At 44.5% G+C, this 16,955-nt stretch overlaps 3 protein-coding genes across 3 annotated transcripts in view; 2 read left to right on the top strand and 1 right to left on the bottom strand.

Moving 5' to 3' along the window:
• LOC126558229 (atrophin-1-like) overlaps nt 1-14,933 on the top strand; it is a 52,635-nt gene extending 37,702 nt beyond the window's left edge. Inside the window, exons 2-4 of the mRNA XM_050214197.1 lie at nt 10,656-10,941; nt 11,020-11,344; nt 14,847-14,933. Coding sequence (XP_050070154.1) covers nt 10,656-10,941; nt 11,020-11,344; nt 14,847-14,933 — 698 coding nt within the window. The remainder of the gene's footprint in view (nt 1-10,655; nt 10,942-11,019; nt 11,345-14,846) is intronic.
• Nucleotides 1-16,955, top strand: part of LOC126565883 (uncharacterized) — a 482,940-nt gene that overhangs the window by 164,427 nt on the left and 301,558 nt on the right. The window lies entirely within an intron of this gene.
• LOC126559640 (laminin subunit beta-1) overlaps nt 1-16,955 on the bottom strand; it is a 379,704-nt gene that overhangs the window by 77,887 nt on the left and 284,862 nt on the right. The window lies entirely within an intron of this gene.

The raw sequence follows: 16,955 nt of genomic DNA, 5'->3' as shown, positions 1-16,955 counted from the left end.
GTTCATTTAGCCGATCTCTGCTGCTCTAACGCAACATATATACCCGGCTCAACCCTCTGCCCAGCTTACTGGACAGTTTCGGGAAACGTGGCCTATTTTTCTTTCCCATGCAGATGGAAAAATTGGCTCTCCAGCTGTATGCACTGTACGCTGCTTTTCATCAACCGTTGCTCCCCAGCGGAAAGGAAAGGAAAGACAGCAATTAGTCAATTAAGTACGCATTGAGCTCCCCCACCCAGACAGAGAGCGTAAAGTCAACAAATGCACCACCGCTCAAGTGCAAGTGCTGAAGTTCACAACATTTTATCAAGCTGAGTTTGGGATGCTGGGCACTTCCGGGGTGGGGAAGGTGCCGGTTTAATGAATGAGTGCGCATGCAATTTGCACAGTAGTATCGCCGACCGTAGTATCGAATGGTCAGCGAGAGTAACAGCGCAATACGGTACACGTTGCTGTTTCGGTCGTGTCGAAGGCATCCTGCGTCAATTAGAGTCTTCCATCAAGGACATCGGTTGACGTGCGGACGAATCAAACGTCTGTTGGGTTGTGTGCTTGACTGTGTGTGTGTGAATGCTTTTTCTAATGACGATGCCTAACGTGATTACTAATGATTCGTGTGGTGCAAATGAAGTAGTCTTCTGCTGTTTGATGTCCGACTCTATGGTAGGATATGTGACACAGAACTCGTGCTAGAACGATGTGATTGATCGAACCTAAGATTGTTATTTTTTCGCACCACGTACAGTAATCGATCATCCATTGTGTGCTTCTCTTAGCTGTGATGCATGAGATGAGTGTAAACTGTAGAATTAAATGTGAAATCTACAAAGCAATGTGTATTTTTTACTTGAAGTTAAAAATATTACAAATAATTAGCATTATTGGAAAACTGTCAGCATCCCAGCGGTATAATAAGAGCTGTAAGATTAGTCATAAAATAAATCGCCTTTCCGCAGTGCTGTTTGAAACAAAGCACACCAAGAAACGCCAAAGGATTAGTCACCCTTAAATATGTTAGCTGTTATGTTCCTGGAATTCTGGTTTTCGGTAGGATTGGTTTCTTTTGCCAAACTATTATCTCGTTCCGCTTGCCCACTCTGGCAAATGCAGGTGGCTTTACGTTCCGGGATAAAGCGTGTCCATTTCCTAACAAAGTTCGGCCTGGTGACTGAGGAAACATAAAACAAAGGATAAGTTTTCGATCAGGGCAACATACATACCCGCGGGGAATGTTTTGATTTCGGGAACGAAGCGCTTTTCGGTTAACATTTGTGACCAGCAGCACAACCCTGGAGCCAATAATAAAAACGGGGGAATAAAAATCAGAAGACCATCCTTTAACGTTTTTCTTCAGCGAAAATGATGCAATAAGGGCTCTCCATTTCGATCAGCTTCTTCGGGTAATTTCGCATAATCTCTGGCTCGGGCAGTGTGTCTGGTACGCCCTCGAAATGCCATCGTAATAGCCAAGCGATACCCTTTTGCTCGCAGCGCAGACACATAAAGAGGAGTCTAGAATTAAAAATCTGACGCGATTGTTACCGAAAAATTGGCGAAACGTAGGCCTTCCTGGAAGTTGTTTAAAATCGATCTTTAAGATCGTGGATCTTTGAGGAGTCATAATTTTTAAATGGACGTTGTTTAGATGTACAAACCAGTGTTGTGTGTGTCGTTTATTTACTGCCTTGGTTGTCTCAAAGCTTGTTTGCAACGATGGATTGATTTATAGATTCTAAATTTATTTTGCTTAAAGAGCAGTCACCTTTATGAACTATAAAATGTTGACGTTTTACAGGAGTTATATTGTAATACAATATGCAATAAAATCTTACATGTTTGAGCTCTTAAATTGCTTACAGCATAAATGTTCATCCTGTGGAGAAGGACTTGAAATACAGCTGAATATCAGTTCTAAATGAAAACACAATCCCGCTTGCCCTTCAACATAGGTTCAATGTGGTAATGAGGACTTTACCAAAAATAATGAAAGCTGACAACTGCTCTACCATGCAAAGCAGTTAATATCCATAGCTGTTCATCCATCGTCAAACAGGACGCTGTAGACGAGACTGCGCTTTCTCAATTATTATTTGAATTTAGCTACCCAAAGCGTACCAATAAATCCCTGATCGCAAAAGCATATCTCCCAAGACGCGCACACGGCACAGACACGAATGATTTTGATGGTCAGTAATAACAAAGATTATTGCACCGGTCATTACCATTCTGGTGATTCGCTGTCTTTACCATTCGTGATGAATCTGTACAGCCGGTCCTGACCGATTACATTTGCCACAGGGTTTGTCCGCGCAGTGTCTGTCTGCTGTGCGGGGCTCGTTTCTTTCATTTTCACCACGCAATGGTTCTGTTTGGCTGGTGGTTATTACTGCACCGTCCGACCACAAAGATAAGTCTGTCCGAGTCCGTTTTATTGCCTTTTTTACACCCTTTCGTGTATTTACGATCGTGGATTAATAACAATAAATAAGCACGGCTGTAAAGAAACAAAGCAAGGTAAAAGAGTAGAAACAAAAAAGAAATATACATCACACACGCATGGCAGCAGGAGAAGCAGCAGCATGATTTTTGCGAGTCCCATGAAACAGAGCTGAAATCCTATTTAGCTACCGGTTTGTGATGTGCTATGGGTGCTTCAGCACCTGAAGAAAGACACATTTAACGACGAACGATTTCGATGCGCATCAGAACAGGAACCTGCCCATTGGGGGGTGACTAGTGAACTGGAATAAGGTGCCAAATAAATCTTGCCCTCGAAAGCTAACCCCTTCGGGGGTTACGGTACCAGCAAACGGGTGGCGGCAGAAGCTTTGTATCTTACCGATTGGTTGCGGTTTTGTTTGCGGTTGGTGTTTTATTTTTTGGTGCTTGGCCTGGTGCTTTGATCAGTACCAGAAGCTGCTGGTTGGGCGTGCATTTGTTATGCTTTGTTTATTTGGTAGTCTTATGTTGATTGTTTCTGAATTTTCGTGAAAATAGTTTATGCTTTTGCTTCATAACAACCTTAAACGAGCGCATTATTCTCTGGATACAACAAACTGCGTTCCATGAAACAAAAAACCATTAATTTTTCGGTGGCTTCCGTCAGTCGTTCAGGTGATGCATGTATTACTAACCTCACAGATTGTGATGCATCATTAGTAAAAACTCAAAATAAAGTCCGCTACATTTCTTTCATTATCAAGTTTCTTTAGTTTATCAAGAAAAAGACACACACACACACACGTGCGTTTGCGCTGCATCAAGTAGTCCCCATCAATCCGTTTCAATAATTGCTGTATATTCGTGTCGATAATAATAACCCTGCGATGATGAGGAAGCACATTAATATTCCCTCACAGAGGGAACGCTTATATGCCATCGTTTTTTTATGACAGACAATGTTGCACTTTCAGGCCTGACAATAGCTCGCAATCCGTCTGGCAGCAATTCGGTAGCTTCGTAAAGCTGCGTAAATCAATCCCCAGAAAAACGTGTTATGCCTCCCTCAACAGATGGGCAAGAACTCATCGCTTGAATGCCTGCAGCCATGGCAGAAACGTGACGGTGCACCACGCAGCAGGATTAATGTTGACCAGTGTGCTGTAGTACGCCAACAAGATTAGCTGCACCAGATCGGTAGCCCGATCGGTCAGCGTAATGCACTAGAAGATCGCGCAACGTACCAATCCAGCGTTGGAGTTCTGTTTTCACCACCACCGTCTCTCTTGGGTCGTTGGACTTTGCTGGCTTCGGCGTACGGTAGTTCGGTGCTGTAGTTTGAGGTTTTTCTCTCCTTTAAATGGGATTTAAATCTTCTGCTTGAACCCCTTTCCCTTCTTGTTGCCCTTTATCCCGGGGTCGCTTCCCGCTTGCGACGTAAATTGGAGGAATAAGAATTGAGCAACCGATTACGCTTCGGTAGCTAAACCACATACTGGCGCATACACACGTACATGTCGATGCTCATACACTCCAGGGCGCGTGAGTTAAGACGCCGAGCTGCGTGACTCTCGTCAGGTTTTTGGGGTTGGCTGGAGCTAAGGGAATGGAGCGAAAGCGACGCGAAACAGGACGAAACAGGCAAAGAACAATAAATCCATTTTGGAAGCTGCAATAAACCCTTCGATGGAAAGAAAGTCCATTGCAAGAAGATTTCCGATTGACGTGATGTCCCGCTTCCCTTCCAACTTTGCTCGCCGTCTTTAAAAACGGTCGACGAGGTTCACTGGGATGAACCGTACAAGAACGGCGCACGGTAGACGGCAATACACGGCAAACGGTGGTACAGCGTGTTGGGGTTCGTTGCTTGTACGATCGTTGAAATCCGCAGCAGCGAACGTTCGTGCGCAAAAGACGCGAAGAATGGGAACGGAAAGCAGGTTGCGTGGCAAAACAAATGATCGCTCGCAGAACCGGGAACTCGCGAGCACAGAACACCTGGTCCCGGGTGTGTAAACGCTTGGTTTCAACGACCCCAAAGCTGGGGTGGACAAACAAAGAACGAACGAACGAGCCAAGCCGGACTGGATAGCGGTGGCTGAGGGACCGAGAAGGTGGGTCCGTTCTACACCCTTTGGGGTTGGGCGTCATCGTTTATCCGTCTGCCTCATCCAACCACGAGCAACAGCAAACGATGGTGCAGCATCTCAGCTTACCCGTCCAGGCTACTGTCAAACGGGAGGCTCTCGTGGGCTTGTTTGTTGTTATGGGTTGTGCGTGAAGTGCTGTTGTTGGTAGATTTCGAGCGGGAAACTTACCATTGTCCTTTCGGGCATGGTCTGAACAGGTCTCGTGGTCTTAAAAGTAAACAAAAACAATCTTACGATGTAAGTTGAATCTCATCTCAACTCTTGCATTCGGTGCTGTAAACGGTTTGTCGCTTTTAGTTTTGGCGCAATTGAGATGGCTTTACGATCCGTGGCTTTGATCAGGCTCGATGTTAATTTTTCGATTTTTCTCTTGCTTCATTCTCTGCACAGCTTCGATGGCTGAACGCAGGGTTGTTTTGATTCTCGTTTTGTTTTCATCCAGCTTTTCACTGGACCATTTCTCGGCTTGAACTTCCCTTCAAGGCCTTCCACACCACATCCATGCTTTTAGCCCTATTCCGACAAACACACACACACGCACAAACCCTCATGATCGAGAAACACTCACCATCGAAACGATTGTCTGTAAATCTGGCCCAAGAATTATTCTGCCCGCGTTACAGAACGTAACCATTTCCCTTTTCGTAGCCTTCATCTCTTCTCCGCTGCCATATCTACCATGATCCATAATTACAATCGTACTTTCTTTTTTATCCTTTCTTCTCATTTCCTTTCCTAAACCACCCCTATACCACGCTCCCTTCGATTGATCAAGCTCGTTTTACGTTAACTTTTTTACGTTTTTGTTTTGTTCCGTAGTTTCGCCCGGGCTGCCCGGTGTGTCCTCTTATTGCCCTTTCTATTTGGTCTGTTTTTCTTCCACATGGTACGCTAGAAGCACACGCAAGTGCATGCCCACAACGCGTTTTTATCTTTCCATTTATACCTCCCGTTTTTCCCCCCACAAGCGATCCTTTTCTGGTTCTTTTACTGCGACGTTTCTGAATCCACAGACGCACAGGTCAACCAACAGCACACATACACCTTCACAGACATAGGGCACAAAATCAGGTTCTCTCTTTTGCATCCTCCAGAGGTTCAAGTCAGCCAGCCCCTTCCCTTCTGGCAGCTTTTTATTTATTTATCGCTTTTATTTATTTATTATTCACGCTTTTCTTCATTCGTCGACGTCCGTGGACGTCGCGCGCGCGCAGTTTTTTGTGTGAGTGTGTGTGTGTGTCGCGCACACTGTTTCAGGATCACCCTACATCGCGTGTACACGCTGGTCAAACGCGGGAGAATATCGCCCAACTGCAGCCACGGTGGATGCACTTTGGGTGCCTGTGGGAGAACTGCAACAGTGGTGCGGCACAGAGTGGCGGAGGCCAGTGAACGGATTTCTGTGTTTTTGTTTACAATCAGCTCTGGTTCTTTTGCTCGATTTTCTTTATCCGCGTTCTCCGTTCTATGCTGCACTTTACTTTGCTCGTTCGCTCTCGTTCTTTCCCTCTCTCTTGTGTTCTTTAGACCCTTTTCTCAGCTTGTTCTTCATCTCTTCAGCCCTTACGCTTCATCGGTTACGATTTTTCCTTAATGCTTTTTTAGTTTCCCATTTTTTTCCGAGTTTCTGTTGTTGTTGTTGTTGTTATGCTGCCTGACACACTCTTCTGCTGCGTTTGATGCTACGTTTTACGGCACTGTACCTTTACAGACATTTGGGTCCGTTGCGAGTGTCCGAAAGGGGCCTGTCATTCGAACGTACCAAAAGACGAGATCACTTGTAGGTTTCGTTTGCTTGTTTGCTGTGACGCGTACCCCGTCCGTTTCCACAGTTGTCATTGCGTGCTTCTCTTTCTTGCGTTTAGTACTTTGTGTGTAATATTTTTGTATTTCTACTTTAGTCCTATCGAAACGAATGGCACGTCTTTGGCGTGGATTTGGGTGCTTACGTCTACTTTTCTCTGAAGCAATCCGGTTCAACCCGTGTCTATCTTTTTGTGATATATTCCTAAATGCTTGGTGGGCTATTCTAGCGACACTTTCGTGTACTATCAACACGACCTGGTCGTATTGCTATAGAAGAATATTTTATAGAGTTAAAATTAAGAAATGAAACAGCTAAATGAACAGCTACAATTTTCTTCAAATTGTATTGACGACCATTCTGCGTGATGCGTCTTCTCGAAATGATGCTTATGCTATTGACTGCGATGCTCAAGTTTATGACATGCGCTTATTAATATCGGCTTGCAGCTACTCATGCACGTACTACACCCATCTGTTCAACATTTGTTTTTTCGTTCGCTTTTGCTCCTGGCGAGACTTGTCCGAGTTACGGATAAAGCCACGCGCAGTTTGTTTGTGTACGTATTGGGAGCGTCTTTTCTTATTTTCTCCACGTGCACTTTACACAATCACAGCTTCTAGCAACGATCGACAGCGTCATCTTGCGAGAGTACATCGACTTTCCATTTTCCTTTACGCGTATGCCCAATCGTCTGGTGTGGTTTGTTTTTTAGTGTGTTTTTATTTACCTTTTCCCACTCTTGTTCTTGGGAAGTTTGGTCGTTTTTGGCGCGCTTTTCCTTGGCCTATGAGGTTAGTTCAACGATCGAATTTTACTGACCATTGAACTTATTTTTAAATCAGTTTTATAAGGTTGTATAAAAATAAAATTTGGCTCGACCCAATCACACGCACCTTTCGAAGCTTAAGAAGCGATTAATCGATGCAATAAAACGAGCGTTACCCGGCTACAATGTTACCGTCCTGACAGCGTTATCGAAACGGGTTTAACCCACCATTTCTTCTTCTCACTGTTTGTGATATCGAAACTGTTCGAAAACCCATCCGTGCCACCAGTCGGAAATTGTCCTTCTGTCGCACCACTCACGAAACGCGCCCTGGAGACGTGGTGCGAAGGCGTCACACGAGATAAGTAGGCCACGCCATGGAACTGGTTTTTCTTTCACCGCCTCCCGAACCAAAACCCTCGCGCCCTGTCGTTCGCCCAAACACGGACCAGAACGCCATTTTTCCGTGCGACCGTGTTCTTATTCTTTTGCGGCTCTAACAGGCACACGGCAGCACAGGGAGTGCATTGACACGAGGAGTGAACGAGTTCTCGATTGCAGCTACCGTGCGCATCGTATGCAGGACGTGCAGGATAAATCTCGGGTTATCGGTTTCTTTTTCTTCTCATATTCAAATGAGGTGAACCATATCAGCCGCCCATTCGAGTTTCAGTTTACCGGTGGCCGGTCTGACCTGGTGTGGCCCTGTTTTATTTCCCGTGCTGATGTTGTTTGTTACTGTGCCTTTTTTTTTTTTTGGTTCATTCGCGCCCTATGGAAAAAGGTGGATGGATGGTGTTTCTGTCACGATAAAAAAAGCAACCCAATCCTTGACCGTGGCTGACAGTTGTGTCAAATGCAGCACAGCCAAACCAGTGGCCAAAGAGACGGACGAATACAAATGAAGCATAATCCAATGCTCCGGGATGGGGGAGGGTGAAGCGCGAGTAGCTCGTATAATAAATGTTTTATTTTCATTCTGCCTTCTACCCATGGTGGTTTGATGCATTATGCTTTTTATCCGTCTTCTGGCAGGATTTGGTTAACCGTTGCGATAAATCATTCGCGTGTGCAGTGTCGGGTCCGAAATGAACCTGTCCCTTTATTCACCACGGATTTTGGTTGGAGGTTGTAACAAAGTGGAATCATTTCCATAGCAAAAGGGTGTAGGGCAATTGAATGTGTGATATTCATAGGTGTTATATTTAAATATAAATTTAATCCTTTCGAAGAACATTTATCAGAAGTCAATTTGGATAATTTATTTCCCATGGACAAATAATAACCATAACCAGAGCGTATTATTATTCCACTCCATTTCTCCACGGTGTCTGAATGATCGTCAATGATGAGCTGCTGTGTTGTAGTCGGTGCTTTCAACCGTGCAAACATAAATGTAACTTTTAACAGCTTCCCATCCCCATCTATCCTCACCCGCACGTTTCGGTCCAACACCCACCCATCGTAATCAAAGCTTACAAAACCGGTGGCACGCGTTCTGTTGCACCTACAATTTAGCATCGCGATCACTATCGCGATCACTAATGCAAACGAGACTGAGCAGAGGACTAGCAGGCCAACTGTACAATGATGTCTGATCTGATAAGAAAGTGTAACTAAGTAGCTTCCACTTAGTGTGTTTCCCATCTCATGTCTGCTAATAGACGATTCAGCGAGTGATAAATAAAGTCACCAACCGGTTGGGAAATTATCGACCACAAAGAATACAGCAACAAAAAATCCCAGACTCCCTCCGCTGGGAAATTAATACGCGCGAGCGGAACAGTTTCAAATAACACAAAAACAACACAAGTCACGAGCAACCGGAAGAGTGCTTGCTGTGTAATAATCGCGCCGCGCGTAAGGGTATCGCGGAAGCTTGGATGGGTGACGTTCTCGCAGCAGCAGCACCAGCAGCAGCAGACAGTATGGCACCGTCGTCGTGGCAACCGCGAGACACAAAACAATGCTCCCATTAGCGTGTGAGATCGCGTGGAGTGTCAGATGGAGCCGTATGCGGCGGACAAAAAAATAAACTAAAACTTATTAGTCAATCAGCGGTCAATCATGATGTCACACTCGTTTGCGATTTGCCCGGTAGTCAAGATGTTTTGCCCTTTTTTGTGTTCGCCGTGTGCATCGTTTAAATCGTAATCAAGCATACCGAGTCGGAGATTCTTTCTTCTTTCGCAAACTGGGCTCCATGTTGGCATTATGGCGGGAAACATCATTATGAGTATTGGCTCATTGATCGATCGCTCCCTCCACCGGCGATCGGGGGCACTGATGTTGGTACCGATGAACAATATACACACACACACACGTGAGAATTTTAATTATTCTCGACCCTTCTCGCTAGCGTGCCTTGTTTGTGTGCCTTAAATGAGGTAGAGCCAGCGCTTCGCGTGGAATGTTCCTTGTTCGATTGAACATCCTGTTTCTGTTTGGTTTATCATACCACCTCTGGACGGGGAAGAGTACGTTTTTTTAAATGCTGATTTCATTCAACTTATTTCATGTTGGATCGCATACGTGTGGGCAGGACGTGGGAAAGGCAAAAAATAATTAAATATCTTTCAATGCGGGTCCATATCTTTGTAAGAGGAGAAGGGTACTTAAAGTAGATTACAATTACCAGTTAATTGTTTTATCCTTGATGCTTTTGAGGTATTTCCATTTTATGTGATCGCTTAAGTGAAAGTCATTGGGTTTATGTTTCAAAAAATGATTACACAATGACCAAATAGTCATCAAAGTAAAATAATATTCGCTGAATCAAAACTAAACTATTTAAGTACAAACCAGGGCAGTTGTGATCAATGCTGGCCAAATAAATGATTATTTTTTAACTCTTTATGTAGATTCTTTTCCTAGAAAGTTGTCTAAACTTACAGTACATTAAGCGATTCTTTTCTTTAAGGACACACTCGTATATATCCCCACAATGAGCAAGCAGAAATTGTACGTTTTTTATCAATCCTTATACATCTCACAGCCATAAAACCTAACGGGTATTTTATTGGCCACCTCATCCGCATCCTCCATCATGCTCCATCATTTCCACCGGATAAGCTTTCCGTACTCGGTATCCGGGGCGCTTGAGTCACTGGGTGAGAATTTTAATTGAACCTAGGAAAAAGGTTGGACATGCGAGATACCACCGGGCGCGCTTTATATAGTCCGCAGCCCATATACCCCCGGTGATCTGAAGTGCACTATCAGTAGGAGTGTGTGTAGGTACGCAACAAAGGCTTTTGTTACTAGAGTACTTGTACCTGAAAGAGCTTCCGGGCCCTTCTCGGTTGGGTTGCCTTTATTGGGAAATACCGGTGCGAACAGGAATGGTACGGTAGGGCTGAAAATAATATGAGTCAACCTCCAGAAATTGGTAATTTTTCATTAGGGGAATCTAGTACATCACATGTGCAATAGTTATATTGAATATTGAGTTGCATATAATTAATAGCTCACTATTTCTGCCCATTTGTTACAGATGGTCCACCTACACCGCTGTCCCAATCACCGCCAAGCGCTTCCTGCAGTCCGTTTACTAACGGAGGCTACTACGGTGCGGGGCAGGTATTCTTCCCAAGGACTCCTGCGAACACCACCGGTGGCCGTAACGCTGCACGTGTGTTCTTCCAGCAGACCCCGACCCAACAGTACGCTCCGGTGCCACAAACGCAGCCCACACCTGGGTCAGCAAACAGCCATTCCAGTAGCAGCGGTGTTAGCAGCTCTCTTGATACGCCGTCCTGTTCGTCCGGCACACCGCACTAGTAAGTATTCGGCGGTGTTATTATCGGTGCGGTACCCAATCACTACAATGTCTTGCTTTTCGCTTTACCGTTCCACAGCCACCAAGGTCAGCGGCAGCCGATCCAGTTTAACTGGCACGATGATGGAGATTCGAGCGAATCAGAAGGATCTTCATCGCAGACCACCTCCTCTTCCGGATGCAGTCCGCACTGTTTGGGAAGCATGGACGGTGGGGCGAGCAGCTCGTTCAGCATGCCACCATCGGCTAACCTGGTCAGTCCGTCCTCGTCCGGCGGTACGCTGTACGCTTCCGTGCCACCACATCTCGACTACATGGCAGGGCGTGAGCAGTTGCAGGAGTTCCCGGGCAAGATACCGCAGCGTAAGCGGAAACCACGCACACCAAAGCCGAAGAAAGCGGGAGTGAGTATATACATTATTGCTAGTATTTTGTGAATCTTCATCTTTGAACCCCAGGACCTTTGAGGACAGCAGAACATTATTTTACTCTCGGTTTTACCAGCTAGCTGTCTCGTTGTCAAACCACCCGTTGAACGCCGATTTCTGTTGTTGCATTTGATCGATGCCAAAACAGTCAGTCAGAACGAGCGTTAATGAGATTTCGATCCACGTCCGCTGTGTATACGGTTAGCCGTAGTAAAATAAAAACAACCTGTCTCAATTTTTCAATCTCCTTCCTGAACTCATGTTATACCCCGGGGAATGAATGCTCCGCCCGTTCTGCTAGACTCATTATGCCATTATGTGCTGCTACCCCACGGACAGCATCGTCAACCTCAACCATCCTCAAGAGTGCGCTCCACATTTTCCTGCCATCGTTTTGACTTTTTCCACTGCCAACAGTAGCCAACATTCGCTGCCCTAGCCCGAACAATTACTTAACATGTCCACGAACTGGGCGTCGATGATGGTTTCGTTTATAATTAGCTGGACCCAGCAACCAACCTTTCTCCCTTCGTCCACACGAGCCCGTACAGATGTGGTCGTAAACAAGCACCACACCGAGGATGCACTTTGTGTTTACGTTTACAGCTTCTGCACGGCCGGTTTCGACGACCGATGCACTACTCACCCGATGATCCGATGAAGAGTGTCGGGGAGGAGATGCTACGCGTCCTGCAGCGTTATGATCGATGTTGCTGCGCTCCATTGATGTGCGTGATTGTTTTGTGTTTGTGTACATGGTCACAACGCCTCTGGATTGTTGCCCTTTTGTGTGTGGGTATTTCTCTATATTCACGGGTTTCCGTGGCCACGTGGAATGCTTTATTTTCGTAAATAAACAATTGTCCGCCACGCCTCATCATGCCGAACGACCGGCGGTGAAAATGTGATGAGTGCTGGTAGTATTTCTTTACCACCGTTTTCTTCACCGCTACTGCACATTATGTTGTACGCGGAAAGCATTGTGAAAGGCAATCTCATAATGACGTTCTTTCTACTGCAGAAGCCGATGCGAAGAACTTGTTCATTCTCAAAATCATTTCTCAAGCAGGGGCATAAAAAAACATGATCACTGGATCATTCGAATGCGAAAGGTCCTAGTGGAGGGTGAATCGTTTGGGTTTGGTGTTTTTCACTACGTGCAAGAAAAACTACACCTCCGTAGTGGATTTGAGCGCACGGAACAAATGATCACCAAGAAGCGTCATGATCATGCGCCGATCATAACCGCGCTGAAGAGCATACCACTGTTGACCCAGCTTCGCAGCAGGGGAGCAAAAATCGGTGTTGTTTATTTGATCGATGCAACGAGAGCGATTGGGCCGCGCGCCGTGTGTTTATTGTTCTGTCCGTCCTGGAAACGGGGCGTACGGAGCGCACGTGCACTGCTCGTCGCTAGTAATTCGGATAGCTCACTTTCGCCTCTGGATGACACGTGTGAGTGTGTATGGTGCGTGTATGTTTGGTGGCGTGTGGCTTGACGTGTGGTGTGTTATGATTTCTCATTGCCCTGATGACCCTCGCGCGATGAGGGATTTACTGTGGGAAATTAAGTCCACGGGCCATCGATTGCCTGGGAGGGCAGAGGAAAAGGGGCTAGAAAGGGCAAATGAAATGCTTCTCATTTTAATTCTACAAACAAACATGAAATTACGACAGACGAATGGATCCATTTCGATTGGTAAAAATTTACGGTACGGTGGGAGGCCTGCAAGCGTCCGTTGACCCATAGCGTACGATAGCGGAGACCATGCGCCTCCATCTATTGTTTAGTTCTATTACTCGACAGTGTGCACAGTCGATTAGGATTGGGATGATTGTTTATTTTTTGCTTTTGTGATGTTTGAGAAAACTGTTTCCAGATGATCGAAAGTGATGATCGTAATTTTTAACCCTTCTGCACAAACAAAGCACTGATAACGAAGACTTTTTATTTCCTTCGAATTGAGGAATGTTTGAGATGATTTTTTATTAGTTTTTGATTTTTTTTTATTAGTTTTTTTAATAGTTTAAAAAAATTTCAACAACATCAGATTAGTTACAGAAGTAAAATTATTCGTACCATGGAAAAAGAAAATATTATTTTTTCTCATTCATCTTAACTGGAAATTTTCGTTTATCAAATCCCAAATTCCACTTGCAGCGCATTTATAAGTGCCATGAACGGATCAAATTAAAACAGTCCGATAGAGTACGGATCCGTACTGACTACGTGATCACTCAATAACAAGTCGAGTACACGAACGCGTCTGTGGCACGTATTGGATTACAAAATCGTATTAACTCACCCGCATATTCCGAACGTTCCAAGTGACAGAATGGGCTCTATTTTTATTTTCCCACACACACAGCCAGTAGGATGACCTATTTTTCTTTCCACTCTGTCACTTCTTTCTACGCGCTAATGCCGAACTGGTAAACTATAATCCGTTTAGTGCAGGAAAATGAACTGAAATCGCGTGGCGCATAAACGGAAGCTCGAACGCTGTTCATAATATCGCCACCGCGCATTCGAACACAATCAAATCACGTCTCCAGCGAGCACGTGTCGTGCCGAGAGTGCATTACGGTCGTGTATAGATTGTGCGTGTGCAAAACAGATCATCACCTCGTCACACTCAAGATAAGAAGCGAGAAGAGAGGCAAGAAGATAAAGAAAAAAGTAAGCTGATCCTCCATATCCCTTTGCTCCCTCCCTCCTGCTGCAATCGGATGAGGGGCAACACGATAAGAACGACTAATAATTGCTTACAAATCGTCATCATCTAGCTGCGGTTACCGGGAGCTGGATATAGGTTACGTGATGCGTGTATCGTGTTCTGGATTTGCCTTCATATCTTTTGCTGTGGCGGCTCGCCTCGGTGCTGTCGTTCCCCTATTTCCATCCGTATGGGAGACCTATTAAGCAAGGGGTTAAATTGCTGATAATACTTGGCTTGAAGTCACTCAGTCATCTAGTGTACCGGTGGTGCGTTTGCATGATGTTTGTTGTAGGAATCCTTTCACCCAACGCTTGAATCCCTGCCTGATGTCGTGACCCACATCCCGGTTCGTTTGTGTTGCCAACCGTGCAACCGCAAAGTCATGATCATCGAATCGCCCTCAAGGGTTCGCACGGACGGGTTCGATCGTTTTTTTGTTCCAAGAAAACTGTCCGCCACACTGAGTGATCAAGAAAGGTGCCAGAATAAATGGTTAGGATCGGGTAATTAAAATGAGGATGCCAGAGTCTCGTTGCATCCAGAATATGGGGGAGAGTCTACAGAAATGGAATAGCAGGTGACCTCGTTAAGGCACAAGATTGATCGATAGCTTTCCTAGCTTTCCTCTCCATTCTTTGTCTACTTTGTGGCATTGGTTTAAAGTGTCGCTCATAGCATCACATGAGGTCAAATTATGTATTCCGTTATCTATTTCTAAATAACTAATACAACATGTTTCTTTTTCCTGTTCTCAACAGCTCCTGGAGCAACCCCTGATGTGGCAAATGGCTGTTACCGCGGCGGCGCTTATTGTACTCGGCTGCGGCTATCTTGCGGCAAGGTGAACTCTCGACACAGAAGAGCACACCTTACTTCCGAACGATTGCCAGGACGTTTGTCCCGCGCTTGTTCATAGAGCAAAGCACGGGACAGCGCCAAACCGGAAGCGCCTCGGATCGTTCACCGTTTTCAAATGGATACTATCTCAAGTTGCAGAAAAAGTTTTTAAAAACAGTTTTTACATGTTAACGTTACAATGAAGCGTTTCATTTTTAGTAGCTAAGAAAATGCGGATTTATTTTAAAAAGAAAAGCTTCAGAAGAAGGAGCCACGTGTTCGTTTAGGATTTCCAACAAAAAAAAGTGATAAAATGGCATAACATAATTAACGTTTTAGGAACGCTCGTACTGTACGAGCAATTTAGGAAGTGGAAGCGAAGACAAAAAGAAAACTCATATTGGTCTCAGCTTGCACCGTGCAAGCACATTCACCAAATAGCGTTAGGGAACAGTTTCTCTCCTTTCCGAGCGTGTCTGCCGCATGGCAACTATAATGTGCTTTTTGTTTTGAAGATCATAAAGGGAAAATAGAGAAATATAGTCGATCGTCGCAATAAAGAAAGGAAATTCCCGATGGTAGAGAGTCTTCAAAAGATATTTCGGCCACTATGTTCGATACTCAGTGCATTCGACACAGGCAATTCATTTTGCAGTTTTGATCTTTTAAATGCAACGCCAGATTAGAAGAAACAAACGAGTGACAGGATCCGGCTTAGGAAAAGAAAACTTACCAAGTACATATTTGCGTACAGTTTACCATGTAGAGTAATAGATTTCATTTCTGGGACTAGTGTCATAAGCAAAGGTGGTGGTAAGTAAGCGACGAATAGGAAGCCGTAGCGTTATGCGTATTTTAGCCGTTCTTTTATAAGCTTAGACAGTATTAGACAAGCAGACGACGGATCAACGTTGCATTTCATACCCAGCGGTCATCTTGCTGGGGGGGCGTTTCAAAAAATCAACCTACGGTGGATGAGCATTTCCGGTGTATGCCATATACATACGGCAAGGATTTTTTTACACATCCTAGATAATAACAATAACATTACGTTGGATCTCTTTGTTGTACTTGTTTTATACCTTGCTAAGATACTGACCGGTTTATCAAAGCGAACCGAATACATACATCTCTTTCTGCCATTTTAAAAGCCAAGCATGGGCATGGTCGTTCCAGCTGTTGGTTTAGAAATAGGAACACATTCTTTTGCATCTCAGTTGGGGCTGGTGTGCAGCTTCCCAGCTTTTATATTTCGTTTAACTGATGATCTTCATATAGTTTATACATTCTTTATTTTTCTGTACTACGAAAAAGGATTTTATTGATTTCTTTTTCAATAGGCGGCCATTTTATCGCAAGTTTGTATCAATTGGATCGATTTAGCTAATGAAGTTTTGTATAATTTGTATGGTCATGTCAATGGTATCTCACCAGATTTATGTGTCTTAAAATATTCAGATGCTTAAAAAAAGATTAATCGCAATTTTTAATGAAAAACAAAAACTTTTTAAAAGTTTTATGTTTTTGAGTGGTCGTCTTATGTCTTGTGTAGTAAAATAATCCAAAATACCATGGCCCAACAAAGAAAAGCAAAATAGAGGATGATTTAGAAAGGATTTGCCATACAGACAAAATGAAACGAAGCAAGTTTCTCAAGTAGAGCAAGTAGAGGAGATAAAATATCTCCTACGAAATATTGTGTACACCAGCAAGCGATCAACCGTGAAGGTACAGTGCCAACGCGGTCAGAATGGAGGATGTGGGAAGCAGGTTGCGGCATCAAAACGATTAGCATAATTTTAAACTGTTAAGAACCTCATAGCCTATATAAATGAGATACCCGGTGCTTAGCTGCATAAGGACGCGCAAAACCGACGTGCCTTCACAAGGGCTGTTGTCCAGTTCTTACTTTATTACGACTAAGATCTCTAAGCTAAGCGTGGCGTGAAAGACAGTGAGCAAAAACAGCTGAAAGTGTAGCTCGGCGTTTAGTCGAATGCATGGCAGTTGTGAGCAACATAATAATAGTA

The sequence above is a fragment of the Anopheles maculipalpis genome, chromosome 2RL (genome assembly GCF_943734695.1).
Source record: "Anopheles maculipalpis chromosome 2RL, idAnoMacuDA_375_x, whole genome shotgun sequence".
Lineage (NCBI taxonomy): Eukaryota > Metazoa > Arthropoda > Insecta > Diptera > Culicidae > Anopheles > Anopheles maculipalpis.
Note: the sequence above shows the minus strand (reverse complement) of the source record. Positions and strands in the feature narration are given on the sequence as shown.